The sequence below is a fragment of the Protopterus annectens genome, chromosome 2.part0 (assembly GCF_019279795.1).
Source record: "Protopterus annectens isolate FY-2018-M chromosome 2.part0, PAN1.0, whole genome shotgun sequence".
Classification (NCBI taxonomy): Eukaryota; Metazoa; Chordata; order Ceratodontiformes; family Protopteridae; genus Protopterus; species Protopterus annectens.
This window is the reverse complement of record NC_056728.1, coordinates 681,670,662-681,691,502: the sequence shown is the minus strand read 5'-3', so window position 1 is coordinate 681,691,502 and position 20,841 is coordinate 681,670,662. Positions and strand designations below refer to the sequence as shown.

The window sequence follows — 20,841 nt, the reverse complement described above, 5'->3', positions numbered from 1 at the left end:
TCTGAGCCTGTAAGAATGCACCTTTGCTGCCCCCTTCAGGGGTTCCTTCTCTTTTCCATTTCTCCAGTACATAGTATCTACATCTGTTCAGGTCTTTTCTTCTAGTTTGCTGTAGTGGGTGATTTGGGGAGGAGCGAAGAGGGCCCCACGGTCCTGAAAAATAGTGTAGTTTTTTTGGAAAGTGCACCATCTGAAATCACCGTCATCTGGGTTAGGTGTGACAGTGGTTTATCTCCTAACTTCCTGGGATTGTGGAATACAAAGCTGCCTTTCATTCTTTTATGCTGAGTATTTTGTTTTGGGTTCTACGGTGGCACAGTGGATAGCATTTTCACCTCCCAGCAAGAGGTTCCCCGGTTCAATTCTGGGCTGGGGAGCCTTCTTTGCATAGTCTGTATGTCCTCCCTGTGTTCACATGGGTTTCCTCCCGGTGCTGCAATTTCCTCCCACATTCTAAAGACATGCAGTATGTAGATTGGACACTATAAATAGGCCATAAGGTGAGTGTCTGTATGAGTGTATGGTGTGGAAGAACTACCATGGCAGGGCTAGCTACCTGGTGTTGTAAGCCTTTGCTCTAGATTAACACTGTTGAAGTGACACCCCAACCCCACATGCAAAAATGGGAAAAGGGGTTATGGATGGCTGGATTTGTTTTTGGTTCTCTGAAATGCTGGACATTTCACTGCTGCACAGATATGCATTCTGGAGTGGCTGCCTGTAGGACTTGCCTGGACTGCATTTGGATTATTTGGTTGCCATGCCCCACTTTGGGCCTGCAACTCTTCTTTCCCAAACAGTTTGATCCTGTTGACAACCATTGAGTCAGGCCTTTCTGGGTTTGCATTCCACAGTAGTAATCCCTGTCGCCAGACTTGACGTAGTCCACCAGCTTCTTCCATCCTTATGGTTTTGCTGCTTGTTGGGATTCTGCTATTACACTGTCTTGAGCCTTTTGTTTTTTCAAGGGACCAGGAGAAGCAAACAATTTTTTGCTGGCAGTAATTTCAGAGATTACCCTAATCCAATCCGTTTACCTTGTTGCTTAGAAAACAAGGAACCTTCTCTTTTGTGAATGCTCACTGTCAGCTGTTGCTAGTTGTGGTTCTGTTTGGAGAAAGTACAGATGCTTTGACTTACAGGCCATTTTTGATCTCTGTCATTCCTGTTGAAAAGGGAGGCCCAGTTAACCATAGATACCTTTCCAAGTGGTTTACATGTTGGGTTGCTTTTTGACTTCGGGCCTGTAGGCCTTTGGAGTGGCCAGAACTAGTGAGGGCTGTGAAAATGTGTCCAGAACTGACATATATGCATAACAACTTGGACATCCATGCATACATTTATGAAGACTTGCAGCCTGGGTTTCCATTCTTGGAGCAAGGGTGTATTCATTGAGAGAGCCATTTGCAGGATTTATTTTCTGACAGATTTTATCTGGGTCTTGTTTCTGTCTGCCTTTCATTTAGGGATGTAATTATGTTTTCCTGTTAGTCTTCTTACTAATATGAATCCCTCAGGATAGTGCTGATGTTTGCTTACCCACCATTTCTGGAGCTTGAAAAGGCCCTTTGCAGTCATTACTAACTTCTATCCATCTGCCCATTCCCCTTGTTGTCCTTTTCAGTGTCACTGTTCTCACTGCACTTGACTTATTTATGTATAAACCCTTTTAAACAAGTGTAATTGTTTCATTTCCTCTCATTTTAAATAGCCCCCCCCCACACCACAGGTTGTTTTTGAGATTTCTTTGAATAGGCACAAAGAATATTAGGAGGGCACTTAGCCTAACGAGGGCATAGAAATAAAAGTGCACTCAAAGTAAACATAAAGACAAGTTCATTTCAAGAGTCATGTAGGAGGGCAGTAGAAGATGCGTCTGTTAGACGCACATTGCAGAGGGGCATTGTGAAGGTTTGCATATATGAGTGTCCATTTATGAGCATATACATTCTTGTCCGTCTGTTTGAGGTAGGACAGCACTAAAACCATGGTCTATAGAAGCTGTATTTTTGATTTTGCTTGTAACAAAATATATGCCCAGCATTCCTTTCAACTGTCCAGATTTTTGTAGACTATTCAGATTTTTGCCTCAAAATTTCTGTCTGTTCCTCAGAAAATTTGTGGTTTTCTGGCAAATCAGTGGGATGATCTGAGGAATGATGTCACTAAATAATGACATGCATTTCAGTTTCAGACATCATATCCTTAAGAAAATTCATTTTAACACAAACAATGTTATTCTAGCTACTTTTTAAATATATAAGAGCAATATATAAGATATGTCTGTATGGGCCTTTGTCCACCCATTATGTCAGACTTTGTCCAGATTTCTTGGGCTAAGAGGTTGAGAGGTATGATGCCCAGGGATAACACCACTGTGACAAGCAGTTCTTTAATACACTAATTGCTCAAAACATGCATACGTTCTTGCTAATAATTATTCATGTTGATAGTTGTTGACTTTGCACTATTTACAGATTGCATTGCAGTATGAATAGGTGACTGAAATTAGATGAACCTTTTAACCTTTAGGCTACCCTCATTGTGATGCGACTATAATGACGTTATCAAAGAAAAGTAGTAAGCTTACAGAGAATTAAAAAGGGTTTAGTTAAATGACAGTTATGAGGAGAAATTGGGAGGAAAGCATATGTTTTCATGTCTTTGTGTTATGCAAAACACCAACATCTCTGCAGCACAATAATTTTAATGTTATTTTGTTTTAACCCTAAATGACCTAATGTTGGTGAATTTGGTAACTTGCTATATGTAATTCATTAAATACTGCGGTGGTGGTGCTGCGGTAGCGTTGTCGCCTCACAGTTAGACGTTGCCTGTTCGATTCTCAGTTAGAGCGTCTTCTGTGTGGCGACATGGGTGAACGGGCGTTCCTTCGTTGAAGGTTGTGCGTTAGGCCCGGCAAGCCAGCACGTAAAACTCTACTACCAATCATTAGCAGACCGGAGTTCCGCTGTGGCGACCACTAACCGGGAAAAAGCCGAAAGCCACAAACAAATTAAAGCACGTGGGGTGGGCAGGGTACAGATATTACCATGAGCCCAGGGATGTTGTGAATTACAATCTCAGCAGATGTTAATATCTGTGCCATGCACATCCCTAAATGCCTTATTGCACTTATAATGGGCGTCTGTGAAAATATAAATATATATCTATATATACACATACGTGGGTTCCCTTCAGAAGATCAAGTCAACAGAAAGTCAAACATCATATGGTCAAGCCCATATGATCGACTTTCCGAAATGTCAAAGCTTTTTAATCGAGATCACGTTACAGTGGGAATCAGAGAATTTACCCTTTTCCCCATTGTAGTGCAATCTCAAAATTGGTATATGTATGCAAGGGGTGTAGGGGGGTGCCGGGGGCTTGTCCCCCTGCAAAAGCATAGATTTTTGTTGTTTTCTATTATTCAACTTTTCAGAAAGTTGATCATATGGTTGTGACCATATGACGTTCGACTTTCTAATGAGTCGATCTTCTGAAGTAGATCCAGATAAACATGCGCGCGCGCACACACACACACACGCACACACACACACACACACGTGCACGCACACAGTTTTACTGTTATAGTTAGTAGTTTTTATATGGTATTTGTATCTTTTTTAGTGTATGTTAATGTGAAATAGTTCCACTGCCTGTCTTAACTGATAGCTGTGCAGGGTTATAACTTTTTAAATATGTGGAATTGTAGTCTGAAATTTTCAGGGTAGTCATTTAGGGGACTGTTCCATCAAGTTGTTGATATTATGCAGTCCAGTTTATAACAGGGTTATAACACTACTTATTACCTCATTGAGTTGTGGCAGGTTGAATGTGCCCAGATGAGGAGACCTACATATCAGTAGCACAGTGCTTAATAAATATGTATATTGTTTTGATGGTAAAACGCCCTCAAAAATATTCTCAAAAGTAATCATTTTGATGGCAACTGCAAGAACTGAAAGCCACAGTACACAAGCAGTAATGCCTCCCATCATTTTTAAGCTGATGATATGCTTGTTACACCCTGAAATATTCATAAGGATAATCATTTCAGTGGCAGCTCACAAGAACTTAAAAAAAAATGTGTAAGCAGTAATGATTCTCCCACCTCCATCATTTTTCTTAAGTTATTTTTAGCTGATGGTGTACTGGTTGCCTTTATTCCATTGGCTTTCTGTGGTGATTTTGTGTGTGTATTTTATTTCTATTTTAACATGCATTTCACTTTTGTGTACTTTATCTTCAAATTTACTGCTTAGTTCAAGTGGTGTATGGCAGTCACGTGTGTATAGAATTTGACTCCTTGGATAAACTGGATGCTTTCTATTTCTGTGGTTATTGTTTTTGCTACACTACGTTATATTGTGTTTCTGGAGTGCACACTTTTACTTTCTTCAGGAGATTATTTTAACGTTTTCTGATAGCTTTTCTGTTTCTGATACTCTTGTGTTTCTGCACAGGAAATGTACCTATATTTGAGTTTGTATTGCTTTCTTTACTGTATTTTGTGTCAAACTCCTGATTCTGGTTTTGTTCTATTTCTTTTTTATTATCTTTTATTCAGACTTGGTAATGTAATTGGCCTCGATGGTTATTTCATGTTTTTGATGGTTTTGATTTACTGTTTTGACTTTTTAAAGTATTTCTGTGTTTGGAAGACTTCTGTGCAAGAGGACTTTTCAAGATGGTAGTAATGTATGGGGGAATTAGCTGTATATGGCTGCAAAGGTAGCTTCCCTTTCAGGTGATGCTGTCTTTATCCCAATAAGATAAGATTATAATGTCCTCTTCTCTTGTTAGATGTTCTTTCCATTCTTTTACAGTGGCATCAGGTGCAGTTACTACTCATTTGCAGAATTTCTGGTCCACAGAATCACTCACATGGGTTTATGTTCACAGCTTTCTTTCACAGACACTGTAATGAGACCTTTCTTTCAGCTGCAGAATATGCTATAATTAAAAGAACAATTACACCCAAAAACACATCTTTTACTCAAACCACTGTCTGTTTGCTTCCCTGAAAATGATTCAGATACTGACATAGGGCAATATCTTACTGGTTCTCATGTTACTTGGCATTTATTTGCTGTTTGGCTGTCTAACTGTATAGTGTTGGTTTCGCTTAAAACAACGTGGATTTTTTTGTAGGAAATTGTCACCATGGGTCTTACAGCATACAGTCCATTACATGTAAGTAATCCGGCCCACCAGAGACTAAATAATGGAAGACAAGAAGGTAGTGTGATGTCACACACATTCAAGTGAAGGAGCAGTGGAAACTATACGCAGTGGCTTGGCAGTGCAGCACATGAAAGGGGAAGGGTTTGGCATAATGGTTAAGGTCTTTACCTCACACAGGGTTTAGTTCTGACTTCTGATTATTGGCTAGGCTTGTAATACTGTGCTTGTAATCGTTCGTGTCTTTCGGCTTTTTCCCGGTTAGGGGTCGCCACAGCGGAACTTCGGTCCGCTAATGATTGGCAGTAGAGTTTTACGTGCTGGCTTGCCGGGCCTAACGCACAACCTTCAATGAAGGAACGCCCGTTTACACATGTCGCCACATAGAAGATGCTCTAACTGGATCGAACGGGCAACGTCTAACTGTGAGGCGACAACACTACTGCAGCACCACCACCGCAGTGTATAATACTGTGCTTGTAATAATTTGCAAAATAATAACCTTATATTGGGTGGGGGATTGGTATAATGGTTAAGGTGTTTACATCACAGACACAAGGTACAGAGTATAAGTCTCACCTTTGAAAAGGAAATTAGCTAGGCTTAAAATAACACACAAGGCAGGTAGCCTACTACTTACCTATGAAAGCTACCTTAATATATACATATATGTGTATGTGTGTGTGTGTGCGCGTGTTATATGTATACATATATATATATATATATATATATATATACACACACACACACACACACATATATATATATGTATATATATATATATATATATATATATATATATATATATATATATATATATATATATATAGGAGCACTTTATAATTTTGAAATACTGAAATGTCGAATTTCAGTATCTCGAGACTATAAAGCTGAATGTTTACAATAGCGAAAGTTCATAATCGCGAATTCGAATATCTCGAATTTGCGGTTATGACCTTACACTATGTAATGTCTGGGATTATGTGTTGATGGTGCGAGTTGCCATGTGTGGATCTAGGTGTTATGTCAGGTAAGTGAGTGTTTTGTAAGGGTTTTAAGTGGGAGTTAGAGTGTGTGTGAGTGTGCTGATATGTTTGATGTCTGTGTGAGGGACTGGAGAATGTGCATGTGTGAGTTTGCTTTTGTTTCCTCTTTGTGCAATCTCGGAGTTGGTATATATAAGTAGGGGGGTTGTGGGGGGCATAGCCCCCTACATGGGGGGTGCAGGGGGGCTTGCCCCCCTGCTTATGTGTGCATGAGTTGTGTATGTGTGTAGTTTTGTTTGTTTATGTTGTGATGTGAGTGTTGTGGTGTATGCATGGTGTAGTGTGTGCGATTTGTTTGCGGTTTTGAATTTCGCAGTTTTGGGTTCGGGGTTTTATTGTTTCAGTGTTTTGTGGATTCAGTTTCATGGTCTCGAGATACTGAAATTCTATATTTCAGTATTTCGAGATTATGAAGTGAATCCATATATAGATATATATACACACATACACACACACACACACACACACACACACACACACACACACACACACACACACACACACACACACACACACACACATACATAATTTTTTTTAACAAATTCCTGATCATTTTAGAGTGTCACAACAGAATCATTTGATCAAGAGGAACTGGGAACTGCAAGGTAGCATTGACATTAATCCAGCAGTGGCTTGACAACCCGGATTGTCTTAGGGGACAGATGAATTCTGACCATAAAACCCAGAGGCTAACAAATCTCTTTTATACTCTCCCGAAGCCACACTTCCTTCCTGTACATGATTTTTCATCCTGACAGAAATTTGTGGTGCTAATAGATGTGCAAAACTTTTTTTCGAATTAAGAGAAGTCCAGGAGATTCCACCATTCTAGACCAGGTGTAGATGTTATTCCACCATTCTAGACTGGGTGTAGATGTTATTCCAGATTTCTTTTTAGTCCCCAAAAGGGAGGAGGACCTAAAGTTTCTTCCAGACATCAGCAACCTCTGTGACTTCATTCCAGAACAATAATTCCAGATGGTGCATTTTTCCACTTCTGTCAAGAGGAGACTGGATGTGCTGTTTGGTCCTCCCTGATGCCTACTTGTGTATCAAGATAGCAAAAATGGTCAATGAGGTTACTATGCTTTAGGGTGTGAGCTGTCAGGATTTGAAATTTAGCCTTACCTCAGCCCTCAGTGTATTCTTCAAATGCGTGGCAATAATTGCAGCAAACAAGACTGTAGGTAATCATTGCATTTCCGTATCTCAACTTTTGGCCCCCGGCTGCGCTAAACATGAAGAATGTAATGTCAGCTTGGGAGTCCTTGCTGCATCTGTTCCAGTCCTTAGGGATAACTGTGTTGTTTTTTCAGTTTTTCATAACTGTCAACACTACTAAGTCCCATATGCAGCGCATGCGTACCACTAGAGCATGTTCCTTTTCAACTGCAGATGCTCCAGTTGGAAGTATTTCTGGCGTCTCTCTGACTAGAAACAGTAGTCTTCATAGCAGCCACTATTTTTCTGTTTCTGAATATCAGATGCCACATGAGAGTTTTACAGTGGCCCCTCAGGATTCTATGGTTTCAGTCTTCAGGTCTCTTGCTTGATTGTTAGTAATCTCCATTGCTTGTAGGGATTACCCTCATTGGCTGTAATCAACCCCCAGTATTTTATTTGCAGTTGATATCACCTTCCCATGTCCTCAGTGACTGTCGCTGCATATGCTCCAGCTCTGTTTTTTGGAACGAGGAAGCATTGCTAAGGATAGATAGTCTTAAGGTTTCTTGTGAAAAACAGAGGCCAAAGTGCACCTCATTGTGCTGGAATGGAGGGTAGTCCACTTCACTCTGTAGACCTTTCAAGACTCTCTTACTCTCAGGATGGTAGTTACCATACACTGTATCAGTATGATTATGCATAAACAGGCAGTGGGGCATTCACTCATACCCCCCCCCCCCCCCGGAAGAAAATGATGAGGGTGTGGGAATGGTCTGCTTCTTTTAAGTACTTTTCTGGTTGTAACCCAGATTCATGGAGAAACCAGCTTTGTTGCAGACAGGCTCAGCAGGTATCTGCTGATGCTATACTTGCAGTCACTGAACATCACAGTAATGCGAGAGATATTTCATCCTGGGAGAGCCTTGCTGCTGTCTTTTTGCATCCTGCTCAGCATCAAATACAGAAGCATTTTCTTTCCTGCCTTATCTCTGTTCACGGGAGTAGCACAGGGATGATGTGGTTCAGAGGTGGCCCTGGGACTTCTATTACACCTACTCCCTCCCTCTCCTAATAGCCAAATTCATACAGAAGGCAGAGCAGAACAGTGCTAAGGTCATTCCATAGCCCCTATTGGCCTAGGTAAGTATGAAACTGAATATGTTGCTTTTCAGGATGCTGTTGACTCACCTATCTGGTAAGCCTCATCCAAATTTCTCTGTCTGTGGCAAACAGTTGTTTTTCTGGAGTCTCACAGATGGCCGGTGATGCTTCACACATGCCCAGGGTCATCCAGATCCTTGCTTCAACCCACAGGTATTTTATTAGAAAAGCATACAAGAGGACTAGCTTTGCACTCTGGTCTACTTCCAAGGAGATCGACCGTTTTTTGATATCTGCCCAGCTGTCTTGGACGATTTGTCTCATGTCTTTGATAGGAGTCTTATTTACTTGTCCATTGAGGCTCATCTTTGTGCTGTTTGTGATAGTCGCCAGGGGTTAGACCACTGTTCTGGCTTCCTTAAAAGTATTTAAGGCTTTCTTCAGAGAAGTTTTTCAGATTGGCCCCACTTCAAGGCCCCTGTTCCACCTTGAGGCTTGAATGTTGTACTTGAGTAGTTATCTGTGCTTCATTCTAAACTTGAGTCCAAAACTGATCTGAAGATTTGCTGTGGAAACTCTTTCGTGTAGACATAGCATCAGTGCAAAGAATCGTGGAACACCAAGCTTTGTCTGTGAAACTTCTTTATTTAGCTTTCCATGTGGAGAGAGTGGTCTGAGGATGGACCCCACCTTTATGCTCAAAGTAGTCACTGAAGCTGATTTATCCCAGTCTCAATCCACCCCCCCCAATCCAAACAAACTAGATAGAAAGTTCTTTACACTGATTAGATACACAGACGTCCTAAGATTTTATCCGCATAAGATAAAAATCTTGCTTTGTAAATTTCCTGAATTCATGTTTTATGTTGCCAATAAATGGAGCTTGGAGGTGTCAGAATTCACCCTGTATTAATTAAATCCTTCTACTCAAAATATAATAATTTGCCAGTTGCAACTATCCTGCATTCTAAAAGCAGATAATACCTCACAGGCTTTCTACTGTCATGTATCCTTGGATTATATCTTCACAGTTTTGACATGGGCTGGGCGTTTGCATGCTTTCACAAGATTACTACAAACTAGATTCAATCTCAACATCTAGGTCCACCTACAGAGACACAGTTTTGCAAGGAATTCTTTCATGATTCTACCTATGAGAAAAAACGTTGGACTCTGTCTTAATGGTTGAAGTGGATGAACTGGCCATGTTAGATTCAAAAGATACATTTTTATCATTGAAGTATATTTCTGTGGTCCTTAGTCCATCTTCAAACCTCCAACAACATCCTAGGTAGGTGAGGTCTAAAGGAGGTGGTCGTGAACATCTTTTGCATGTTTATGTCTGTATGTGTGTGTGTTCTGTTTATGACATTGTGCTCTGGTTTTGAGTGGCACATTGGATCTGTAGGAGAGAGTGGGGAGTACTGCATTATCGGTAAAGATGAGGGACTGTACCTTGGAAGGGTTCCTGTACCAAGCTGACTGAAGCATGCTGTATTCAATCATTACTGCTGAGGTGGATAGACCAAGGAACCATGCATATCTGTTATGCTGAGTTCAGTATTTTTGTTTCATGTATCTTTCCTTGTTTTTTTAGTTTTGATTACTTCTAGTTAGTAAACAGGAGTGTCCAAAACCTGTTTATGCCAGGGTTGGGGGAGGGGGGAGGATTTCTCATGCACAAATAATAACAGTGGCAACATTAAGTTCCTGTTGATAATTTAATCTTTCCATCTCCCTGAGTCCTTCTGACTGGAATGATAGAACAATATTCTGACAATTTTGAAATGGGCAGTGCCCTTTTAGTACTTTTGCTATCAAATTTACTTGTTGATGAGTCAACATCCCTTTAGAAAAACCCACAGGAAAGTTTGTTTTTTTTGATGATCCATTCATCAAAGGGAATGTGTGCAACTACTTTCAAAGAATATAGAACTGTACTATACTACAAGGAATACTGCTGTCTTTAACTAGATATCCTTCCTATTTTAACAGAAGTTAGTTGAGGGTAAGTAAATCAGCTCCTAATGTATATATTGCAAAACCATGTATAGCGGAAAATGATTACCTTATGAATGTAGAGGTGTCATTCCCTGTTTTATGGATGTGGAAAAGTTCTGTTTTCTTGTTAAGTAGTGCAGGCTAGTTAATCTACTGGTATACTGCAGGTCAGCAAACTGCAGCAAGGCCACACTACCTCAGTGATTAGTTTTAGATTTTCTATATGGGGTAAACTGCACCTTTGTATCAGCTGATTACCTTCATGCACTGATTATGTATCCTCTGGAGCTTAACTACAGGTCATCTGTGTCAGCTTTGTCAGACTAGATGTTCCCCTCCTCTTTAGTTTGGAGATTATATAAGGCTACTTAGCAATTTATTAAACAACAGATTAGGTGTTTGCACTCGTATTTTTATGCTTATAAAATGAACGCAGATACAGTAAAATTCTTTTCTGTTGGTAAAAGTGCAAGTTAATCAATACTAATGCTGTTACATGTATGGCTTGCCAGAGAGTATATGTTTAATTGTGCTTGAATGCTTCTAACTTTCTGAATCCATTTTTTTGTCTTTGCTATGATCAGTGAAGCAGTAAGGATACAGTAATATTTAAAACTGGAAGAAATTGATGGTGCCCTCAGATGTGGGGTTCTAATGCAATAAAGTGGGCAATATCCCTTTAAAAAGATGAGTTCTGCACTTTCAGTAATTCCTTTCACACTGAAGATTCATAATTAAGAGCAACAAGTAGGGAAACCACAGAGACATAAAATAAAGTGCATAGTTAACTTAGCAAAAATCGGAATACAAAACTCAAATTTTAGATTAATACTGTTAGAGTAGTTTGTCAAATGCAGTGTCCAGGAGCACACTTACCCCATGATAGCAGCTTATGTTGTACATGCCTTCATTGTGCACAGCTGTAAAAACAGCGTAAAAGGAGCAGGACTCAGAATGTGCCTAACAGCTTAGTATCACATTCAAACTAATCTGAAATCTGGGAACCTTGGTGGTGACTTGCACTGTCCTTCCTAAGTAGTCCTGAATGGCTGAAAAGCATTTAGTATTCTTCAGAAGGAGAGAGAGAGAGAGACAGCTTTAAAAGCTACTGTCTAAATGCTAGGCATTGAAGTACCTATTGAACAAGTAACAATAAGATGCAAGATGTGGAGTTATTCTGAAATTTCCTGTGAAATTTGCACTCTGTAAATGAAACTGTAAGAGACCATTCCAAGGTCCTGTAAATGTGAGCTTTGGTGACGTAGGTCACTGTCTTTCTGGTTGAGGGTCTGCACATACATTAGAGACATTGAGGAGTAGATGATGATACTAACTAGCTTGAGCATTAACTGATGCAATATCATGGGACAATATTTAATGTCCTGAATGCAGCTTACATTTTTTTCTGAGCACTTGCTGGTATAGTATGTGGATACACCTGTTTGCCCTTTTCACTCAAGTGTAAATCTAACCACTAATTTTTATTAGTTATTGCATGCTTTGAGTTTGATGAATGTATGTCTCAGAAACAATGTTTTGCTTGAAAGAAATTGGTGCAGTTACATTCTAGCTGAATTCTGTTATATTTTACATCATCTAATCATTGGTAAGTCTCCAAGAGCACTGATTGTAACAAGCAGTTTGAAGTATCTACAGCTGAAGCACAGTGCTATCATTTAGCATGACAGCTTTATAGTTGATCACACTAATGGAAAGCAGTAACCCTTCCATGCTAATTTTAGTAACACTGTGAGAGTGACACTGCTAGTTGCTGCAGAGTTATTTTGCTGTACATTTAAGTCATTTGCTGTTGATGTCTGATCTACAGATAATTTATTATTTGCATGCTGTCCTACTGAGCCAGTTTGTTGGTTGCACTTATGCTAGCAAACACAAAAATAAATGTGGCATATGGTTTACTAATAGATGCATTGTCGTATGTCAGCTTCAGGAAGTGAAGCATGGGAACCTGAAGAATCTTCTTAAATTATAAGGGTGCCCATTAACCATGGGCCAGAATAAATTATATACTATTTAGGACATTATCCTAATCCAGAAAGATATAAAATGGTTAAAAACATAAGTTGATTTAAAATGACTATTTAGCCAAGGCAATATGATAGCCTGTAAAACAGAGACATTTGAGATTGACTATATTTTTTTCCACAGTGCATGTGCTTTGGTGGCATGAAAATGCAGACACACGTGCGGCTGGGAGACATAAAGCACATGACGATCCCAGGATTGTTGCAGCAGGTAAGAGTCTTGTATAATCGGCAAATATTGAAGATCAACTCATCCAGGCAGAAAACTGCTGTTGAAGTTCAGTGCATTTCTCTGGAACTGTATATAACACTGTGAAAGAAATTATGCTAAGTCCCAAGCTTGTAGGGCAGATGTAATACTTCACATGTAGAATAGTGTGATATAGGATGTTAAAATGTTTCCAGATTTTCCTATATGACAGTGTTTGATACTGTGACTGCTTGATAGCGTGAGGTAAGAGGTGGATGTGTATTGGACTTGTATAAATAGCTGCAGTTCAGAAAGTTTTCTTTGTGGGTATTTTCCATGGTTTAGTTTCATGCATTTACTTTGCAGGTTTTAATATATTTAAAGAAGAGGTAGTAGCTTTTAAACCCACATCGTGCCAAACCATCATTGTTAAAAGAGTAAAATATTTAGCCATTTTGTTGTCTGTTATAAAATGAACACAATATGTGGTAACCTGGTTGATTGGAAGTCAATGCTCTATGCATTATAATTATGCAGCACAGAGAAAGAGGAGAAACCAGATCAATCAGCTATGGTGAGGTTAATGCAAGCTCACAGCAATGACTCTTAATGCAGAGAACCTCTTATTCCTATATTCATGCTATTGATTTTTTTTCTGTCTGTTATTTGCCACTCAAGCCTCATTCATTCACCATTCCAAAGCAGCCCCCCCCCCCCACACACACACACACACACACTCTTATGGAATGTTTTCCTTTCCCTATACTTATTTGTTTCAGAAGTACACTGTTTAGCTTCAGAACTGATGAGATTAGGAGATCTCTGAAGTCTAGACATTTTTCTATCATTTTCTCCTGAGCAGCAGTTTCCTAATTAATCCCCTCGCTTCTGGAAGACTTTGAAGCAAAGAAATCACTGGAATGTTCAGAGTTTTTCCATAAATCTTCAAAGAACACACCTTATATGATTTGCAGTCTCTCATGAATGATGAGGGTTAAAAAAATACAGAAGTTGCTTGTTAGATGATTGGCTATTCACTGGTGTTCATATCAAAAGTGTATTTGGTGGGAATCAATTTATGTAGCAAACATAAGGAAAAAAATGGAATTTTGCTACCCCAGAATTAGTAGTTCTATGGTGAAACACAACAGTTATATTTCTGTAAGTGTACACACAAACCCAACATATCCGCGATTGAAGTGTTTAAGAGCTTTCCTGAGGTGCATGACAATGTTGAGTAGCACATTGCTGTTTTATGATATTGCACAATCACTGCAAGTTATACATATTGTGTTTCAGTAATATTTGAACACATAAGTATTAATTTACAAATCTGTGCATATTAGATGGTAACTGTGAGTGACAAAAATCTGTGCTACATTGCTGTGTATGAAATGGCAATATTTGTTTGCATATAACCCATTCTGCTTTTACAATATTAAAACGTGTGAAAATATTAGCAATATTAATAATGGCTATACCAAACAAAACTTTGGATCACTGGATGTCTACACATTAGCCACCATGTTTTAGTGTCAATTATACAATAGCATCTACTGCCTGCATATGCCACCCCCAACATAACAATAATGCATTCTGTGTGCATAATTGGTGTAAGTATTTGTAAATTTGTAAAATGTGTCATAATTGTCATAATCTTTTGCAAATACACACTAAATCTCCGGTTCTGTACATCCTGTGCTGACTGGTTCAGTGTGTGTGTGTGTTTGTGTGGTGTGTTTGTGTGTGTGTGTGTGTGTGTGTGTGTGTGTGTTCAGCTCACAGGTCAGCCTTTAGATGGCACCCTGATACCTTATGCATGACATTCCTTTCATGAGATAGTTAAGCTTGATATTAGAATTTTGTTAATATTAATACAGCGCAACTCAAATACATGCATTATATCTGCATCTTTGTCTCACAGAAGTGTGCTGCCTTTTTCTTCTAACACCCATTGCTTGTTTATGCCGTTTTCACATGACAGTGTTACACTCAAATTTTGTTTTGTTAATGTAAATATATAAAATGTTGCATAGTTCTCATAACCCCTTTTAAAACATTGTTCAGTAACTCAAGCCCCATACAGGCCACAGTGATGTTTTCCCAGGGGATGCCTACCATTTCCTCTTTCCATTGAGCTTTTAAGTTACTTCCTAACCCATGGATTTCTTTTCAGTAAATAGTTATCAATATTATTGTAATAGTATCAAATAGTGTTTCTCAGCAAATAGTTATTTTTTGTTGTGTTTCCCTTATCCAAGTGTGTTAACCATCATTTGTTTTCTAATGCCCACTGCTTTCATAACCCCACCCCTCCCCTCACATGCAACATGACAGTATTGCACTCCATTTTTGATTTGTGTATACAAATATGGGAAGTATTTCACAATTTTGCACTCTTTTGTAAATATGTTTCAATAACTAAACCCTTTTAAAACTAACAGTGATATTTTGACTGTTATGCCTACGATGTCCTGTCAGTTTGTAGATACCACACTTCTTACTTATGCATGATGTAATGTTCATGCGATATTGCCCAAAATGTTAAATTATGGTGATGCACTATATTAACAGTAACATAAACCCAGGGATTCTTGAACAGATCTAGAGAGAGAGAGATGTACAACTTGCACTTCAAAGGCCCATGGTGGTTAACTGTAGCAGATGCCACATCATGTGGACAAAGGCAAACTTTGTGCATTTCCTCGCACGCACACACACACACACACACACACACACGCACACACACACACACACACACACACACACACACACACACACACACACACACACACACACACACTCACCATAGTCGCCATACCTGTCCCTGTGTTGTCTGCACATTCCTGATGTCTCCTATGGTCAAGTTGCATGTCTTGTCACTGGTGTCTAGTGATGTCTTTCCCTAGTCACTGTTGCAGTATTCTTTAAAATAGGGATGTCCTAACAAAGATAGCCATATGTCCGGCAAGAATACCAAAACATGGGCCCTTCTATGCACCTTATGTCAGACATATGTCCTACATCTGAGGAGTCAGATACATAGGTGATGTATGATGGCCAAGTCATCAAAAGTTCCTTGCCACCAGTCCATACGCAGCATTTTGAATTTAGTCTGAAGGTCACATGACTTGTACAGTTCTCTAAACCTAGGGCAGAGAAGTATCCCATTGGGCTGTCTTCCTTTTTTCCTTGTTTGTTTTGTTGAAGGGTATATGCCATCCAGAAAGGGGAAATGTGATTGTGGGAGACAGACTCCCCATAAGAATAGACACAAGAAGTGTGTTTTTTTTTATTTTGGTACTGATTATCATCACAAACACTTTCTGTCTACTTATAGAACCAGCGGTTAAAATTACTAATTCAAAGACTATGGCTTCTGAATCTACCCATTCAGACTTCCAGCTGCCTTCAAAAGAGAAGTCAAAGAAGTCACAACCTGAGGCTTCTGCTGCCTAACTTCTGCCAGATGCCTCTGTATGATCAGATTAAGACACCATGAAATGTCCAATTCTCACTCCTGACATCTCTGTTGTGACCCCTTTGGAGACCAACACGGGGCATGTCATTTTTGCATGTCCTCAGAGGCTGAGCCGAAGTCCATCTTGGACAAGAAGGGGAACCACAGCTGGTAATTTCTGAAGTGCCTAGGGGATTCCACAGATCCTTGTAAGGGAAGAAATACCTGTTTCCCTTATGGAGGTGAAACAGAGTTCAGAATCTCCTACATTTGTTAGAGCAGCTGCTCCTGTAAGAACAAAAAACAAGGCATGTAGCACCTGTTGCTAAAGAACCCCAGAAGGATTGGAAACACTTCACCCAAGCTCTTTTTAAATCCCTTATGGCTTTTAAGCTTCATCACGGTTATCAGTCCCTTCTCCTGTTGGTTTTTCTTCTTCTTCCTCCTCTCCCTTTAAGAGGCTTAGATATTCTGACTTATCTGATGAGGATGCGGGTTTGGATGCTGAGGAAGAATTGTTGCCTTATTCTTCCTAGATTTACTCACCTCTTGTTCTGGGGTCTGATGAGGAGGATACTGTTTACCCAGACTCCCCAGTTGATGAACTTTCTTCTGTAGACACCATTATTAAAATGATTGAACATTTTCTTTGGGAAAGCTCTCAGATGTCTAGAAGAGATATTGTGATCTCTTACAGATGGATTCTCCAAGACCACTGCAGTTACTGCTGTTTTGGAAGCTCTTTGAGACACTTTCCTGAGGATCAGAAGGTTTTGTATAAGAATCCCTCATCAGACCTTTCTATGTTGTCCCTCTCAATTGACAAACCTACTAAATTTCTTGCTTCCTCCAAACTCTTACCATCAGGCAAGCATAGCACATTGATAGGTATGGTAAGAAGGTGTATCCCACTGCTACCTTAGCTTTAAGGACCATCAGTTACCAGATATGTATGACTAAGTGTGTGCTTTCCTTTCTTGCCAAACTGGGGGTTGTGTTAGCCACGTGCCTGATTCTTACTGTAAAACTTCAGGACTTTCCTTGCAGGGCTCTGCTTCAGAGATAGTTAACCATGCCACCAAATGCAACTATGATACTGCTGATGCTTCCTGTAGGGCAGCTGTCAGGATCAGTCATTAGGAGGTATTCCTGGCGTCAGCTTCATTCACTTTCAGAGGATGTGAAGGCAAAACTATTGGACTGTCCTTTTGATTCCCAAAATTTGTTTTGACTCTGCTGCTGCAGATCTCTTTAAAGTTGTGCAAATCAAAGTGAAGGTCATACAAGACCTTAAAAAAAAATTCCTTTTGCCTAATCCTAAACGTCAGTGAAATTATCCCTCTAAGCACCTTTTGTGCTTAAGCAGCCGTTAAAGGGCAAAAGGACTGCCAAGATGTTTTTGAGAGGCCTGGTCTGGATTCCAGGGGAAAGAAATCTTCCTTTCCAAACAAGTCAGCTTCTGTTTGACCATCAGCTTCCTCTTCCCCTGAGCCATATTCCTCTCCCGAAGGTCCATCTGTCTTTTTCCTATTTGACAACAGATCACCAGAGATTCTTGGATTCTGTCAATAATCCACAGTGGTTATTTCATGATGTGGAAGTTACTTCTTCCTTTTTCAGGGATTCCTTGGCTCCCTCCTTGCCAGTTGCCTCATTTTCCTCTTCTTCAGGACCTTTTGGATCAAGTTACTATTTAGCCAGTTCCTCCTTGCCAGAGGGGCAAGGGCTTCTACTACAGAATGTTTTTAGTTCCCAGGAAGAAGGATTCTTAGAGACCCATACTAGATGTCTGCTTTCTCAACACTTTTTTGAAAGTTCCTTCCTTCTTTCACAATGTTGACTCTCCAGTCTTTCTTTCATATACTCCCTCCTAAGGCCTTTCTGGTTTTCTGGACCTGAAGGATGCATATCTACATATCCTTATACACCCTCTCTTCAGGAACTTTTTATGCTTCTCTGTATCTTCATTTTATTTTCACTTCCCTATGGCTTTTGGTCTTTCTACACCACCAATGTTTTTTTTTTTTTACCAAATGTCTAGCCATACTTATAGCCTTTTGCAGACACCATGGTGTTCCGATTATTCTCTGTCTTGACGACTCTGTTATTCAGGAGCCGTCTCAACAGGTTCTTCTGCAGGACCTAGAATTTACAATGCTTTTTTGTAGTGCGGACTTCACTGTCAGTAGAAATAATTCAATTCAGACTCCTCAGGATCAGGGTTTCTTAAAGTGCAAGATTCAGACCCTTATGACTGCTTTTCTTCACCTCGCAAAGTCCTCTCTTTGACCGCTTTCTTTCAGTCCTTTCTACCTTTGCAAGAAACTTCAACAGCAGACATTTTGAGAGCCCTGTAAATCAAATGGTTCATTTTACCAGACTCCATATGAGGAGGTTCCAGTGCTTCCACTGTTACATGGATGTGGCTCAGATAGGAACTGTCATTCGGTTCATGAAACTGAGACATTCTTATGATAACTACATTTTTTTTAATATTGTATCATTATCTGCACATTTTAGTTTGGTTACAGCAATTAATAGCCAAATTTGGTTTGTGAGTGTCACTGCAGGACTCCATTTGTATGTACTCACAGGGAAAAAAAAGTGGGCAAAATGAGAAAGGATTGCAAAAGACCATAAAATGACTGTTTCTTTTTTTTTTTCAGAGTTTTATGTGAACCTTCAGTTTTTGTAAGCAACAAATGCATACTTTTCTGCATCACTGAAAGAGATGTCAAGGTTTAAATAGGCTAATGAATGTACTCATCACAGGAGTATAGGGAGATCTCCTGCTCAAATAAGTATGCTTGTGCAAGGTACAGAAAAATTCAGTTTTATAGACAGATATGCTCGTGGTAGAAGCAATTTAACTGTGTCTAGAAAATGTGAGCAAGATTTACCTTCTTTAAATAAGCTTGATAAACATTTTTGGGGAGTATCATTATCTTTGTGAATTTGACATTTTAATGCTTTTTACTCCATCCATCCATCCTCATCCCCTTTTGCACATGGGGCCAGGGTGTCACTTCCACAGTGACAATCATCTCGAGCCAAGTTTCACACTGCTCGGTAGCTAGCCTTGCTGTGGTAGTTAATTCATACCACTCACTCATGCACACACTCACACCTATGGCCAATTTAGAGTGTCCAGTCCACCTACTGCATGTCTTTGGAATGTGGGAGGAAACCGGTGCACCCAGAGGAAACTCACGTGAACGCATGAGGAACATGCAGACTCTGTACAGAAGGCACCCCAGCAAGAATCGAACCAGAGAACCTCTTGCTTTGAGGCAACAACACTAACCACTGCACCACCATGACCATCCCTAGGGCTGCATTATTAAAGTGCAGTTTAAAGCAAAATTAATGTTATTGTGATGGTTTTACTTCCATTTCTGCATGTCTTCATTATAGTTTTCCTGTTTCAAAAATATTTTAAAATTAATTTCTAATTTTTTCTCCCCAGTTTCTTTCAAGTCAAGTGTACAGTATCAAGTCATGATGCCTGTGACAGTTCAGACGTGGCAAAAAAAATGAAGCTTTATGTTTTATTACAGTTTACAGTTAAATTAACAAAGGTAGTAAATGAAGTAAAATGATTTTTTTCTGCTACAGGATGATTTTCAGATGGGCTGACACTGCAGGCTTTCAATGGCCACCAGATTCTGAATAGGTTGCTTTGGAATTTACTTTTACAAGGGATTTCTTATGTACATCCCCTTTTCTTATGAGTCAATATGCAGCCTATCTTGTCTAGCTCTTGTATCTTATTTTTTAGGCACTTGTGGGTTGTAGTTCCATTTTTCTTTTAAGCACAGGGGGAATTTTTATATCAGTTCCTCCTGTCATGTCACCCCCCCCCCCTCCACTTCGCACCAAAGGCTCCGATTATGCCATCTTGATAAGAGAGAATTTTAATTTATTTAAGCTGAAAACTCATGCTTTTTTAAAGGAAAGTCCAAACCTGAGTTTGGAGGGGTCTGCAGTGGGTAACTCTTGATTTTTAATCTTCTGATATTCTTACTTTAGTACAGTTCTGAATAGACTGTACCCCCCCCCCCCCACTATGGAAGCATACATTTCACCCGATGCCACATCATGATGGTCACTAAGCAGATGAAGAAACATGCTCAGGCTTTGTGCACCCAGTTTTTTTCAGTTTGGATCTGAGTCCCAACAGTCATTTAAAGAAAAGCCACAGGAGAATGTCAGGGACATAAAACATAACATGTTGAAGAGTTCTGTTGACCAGCCTTTGAATTTAGTACATCAGGGAAATGTGTCCATCGTAAAGGCAACTGCTTTGCAGGATGTGAAGGCAGAGATGGGGAGGAGGCTTTTCACTGAGGAGTAACTTGTTTATGAAAGAAAGTTTATTTATTTTGAAGTGTGATGTGATAAAACCAACTGGGCTTAATACTGTAATAAAGTTGAAGTATTTAATTGTTAGAAATTTAATATTTTAATTAAATATGCTTGGTATTGTATTTTGTATTAGTTTTAATGAGGTATGTACTACTTAAATATGCTTTAGCTTGTATTTTTTGTCTCTTAGAAAGCTGCTACTTCTGAAATGCTACTTGGCTTTTGTATTAAACTGTGTTAACCTGAAGCCTTCTTGGTTACTCTTTTTTTAATTATTTTGGAAAG

The 20,841-nt window shown here is 39.5% G+C and overlaps 1 protein-coding gene across 1 annotated transcript in view; it reads left to right on the top strand.

Moving 5' to 3' along the window:
• The window catches only part of NIPSNAP3A (nipsnap homolog 3A), a 484,684-nt gene that overhangs the window by 412,350 nt on the left and 51,493 nt on the right, over positions 1 to 20,841 (top strand). Inside the window, exon 5 of the mRNA XM_044061013.1 lies at positions 12,666 to 12,752. Coding sequence (XP_043916948.1) covers positions 12,666 to 12,752 — 87 coding nt within the window. The remainder of the gene's footprint in view (positions 1 to 12,665; positions 12,753 to 20,841) is intronic.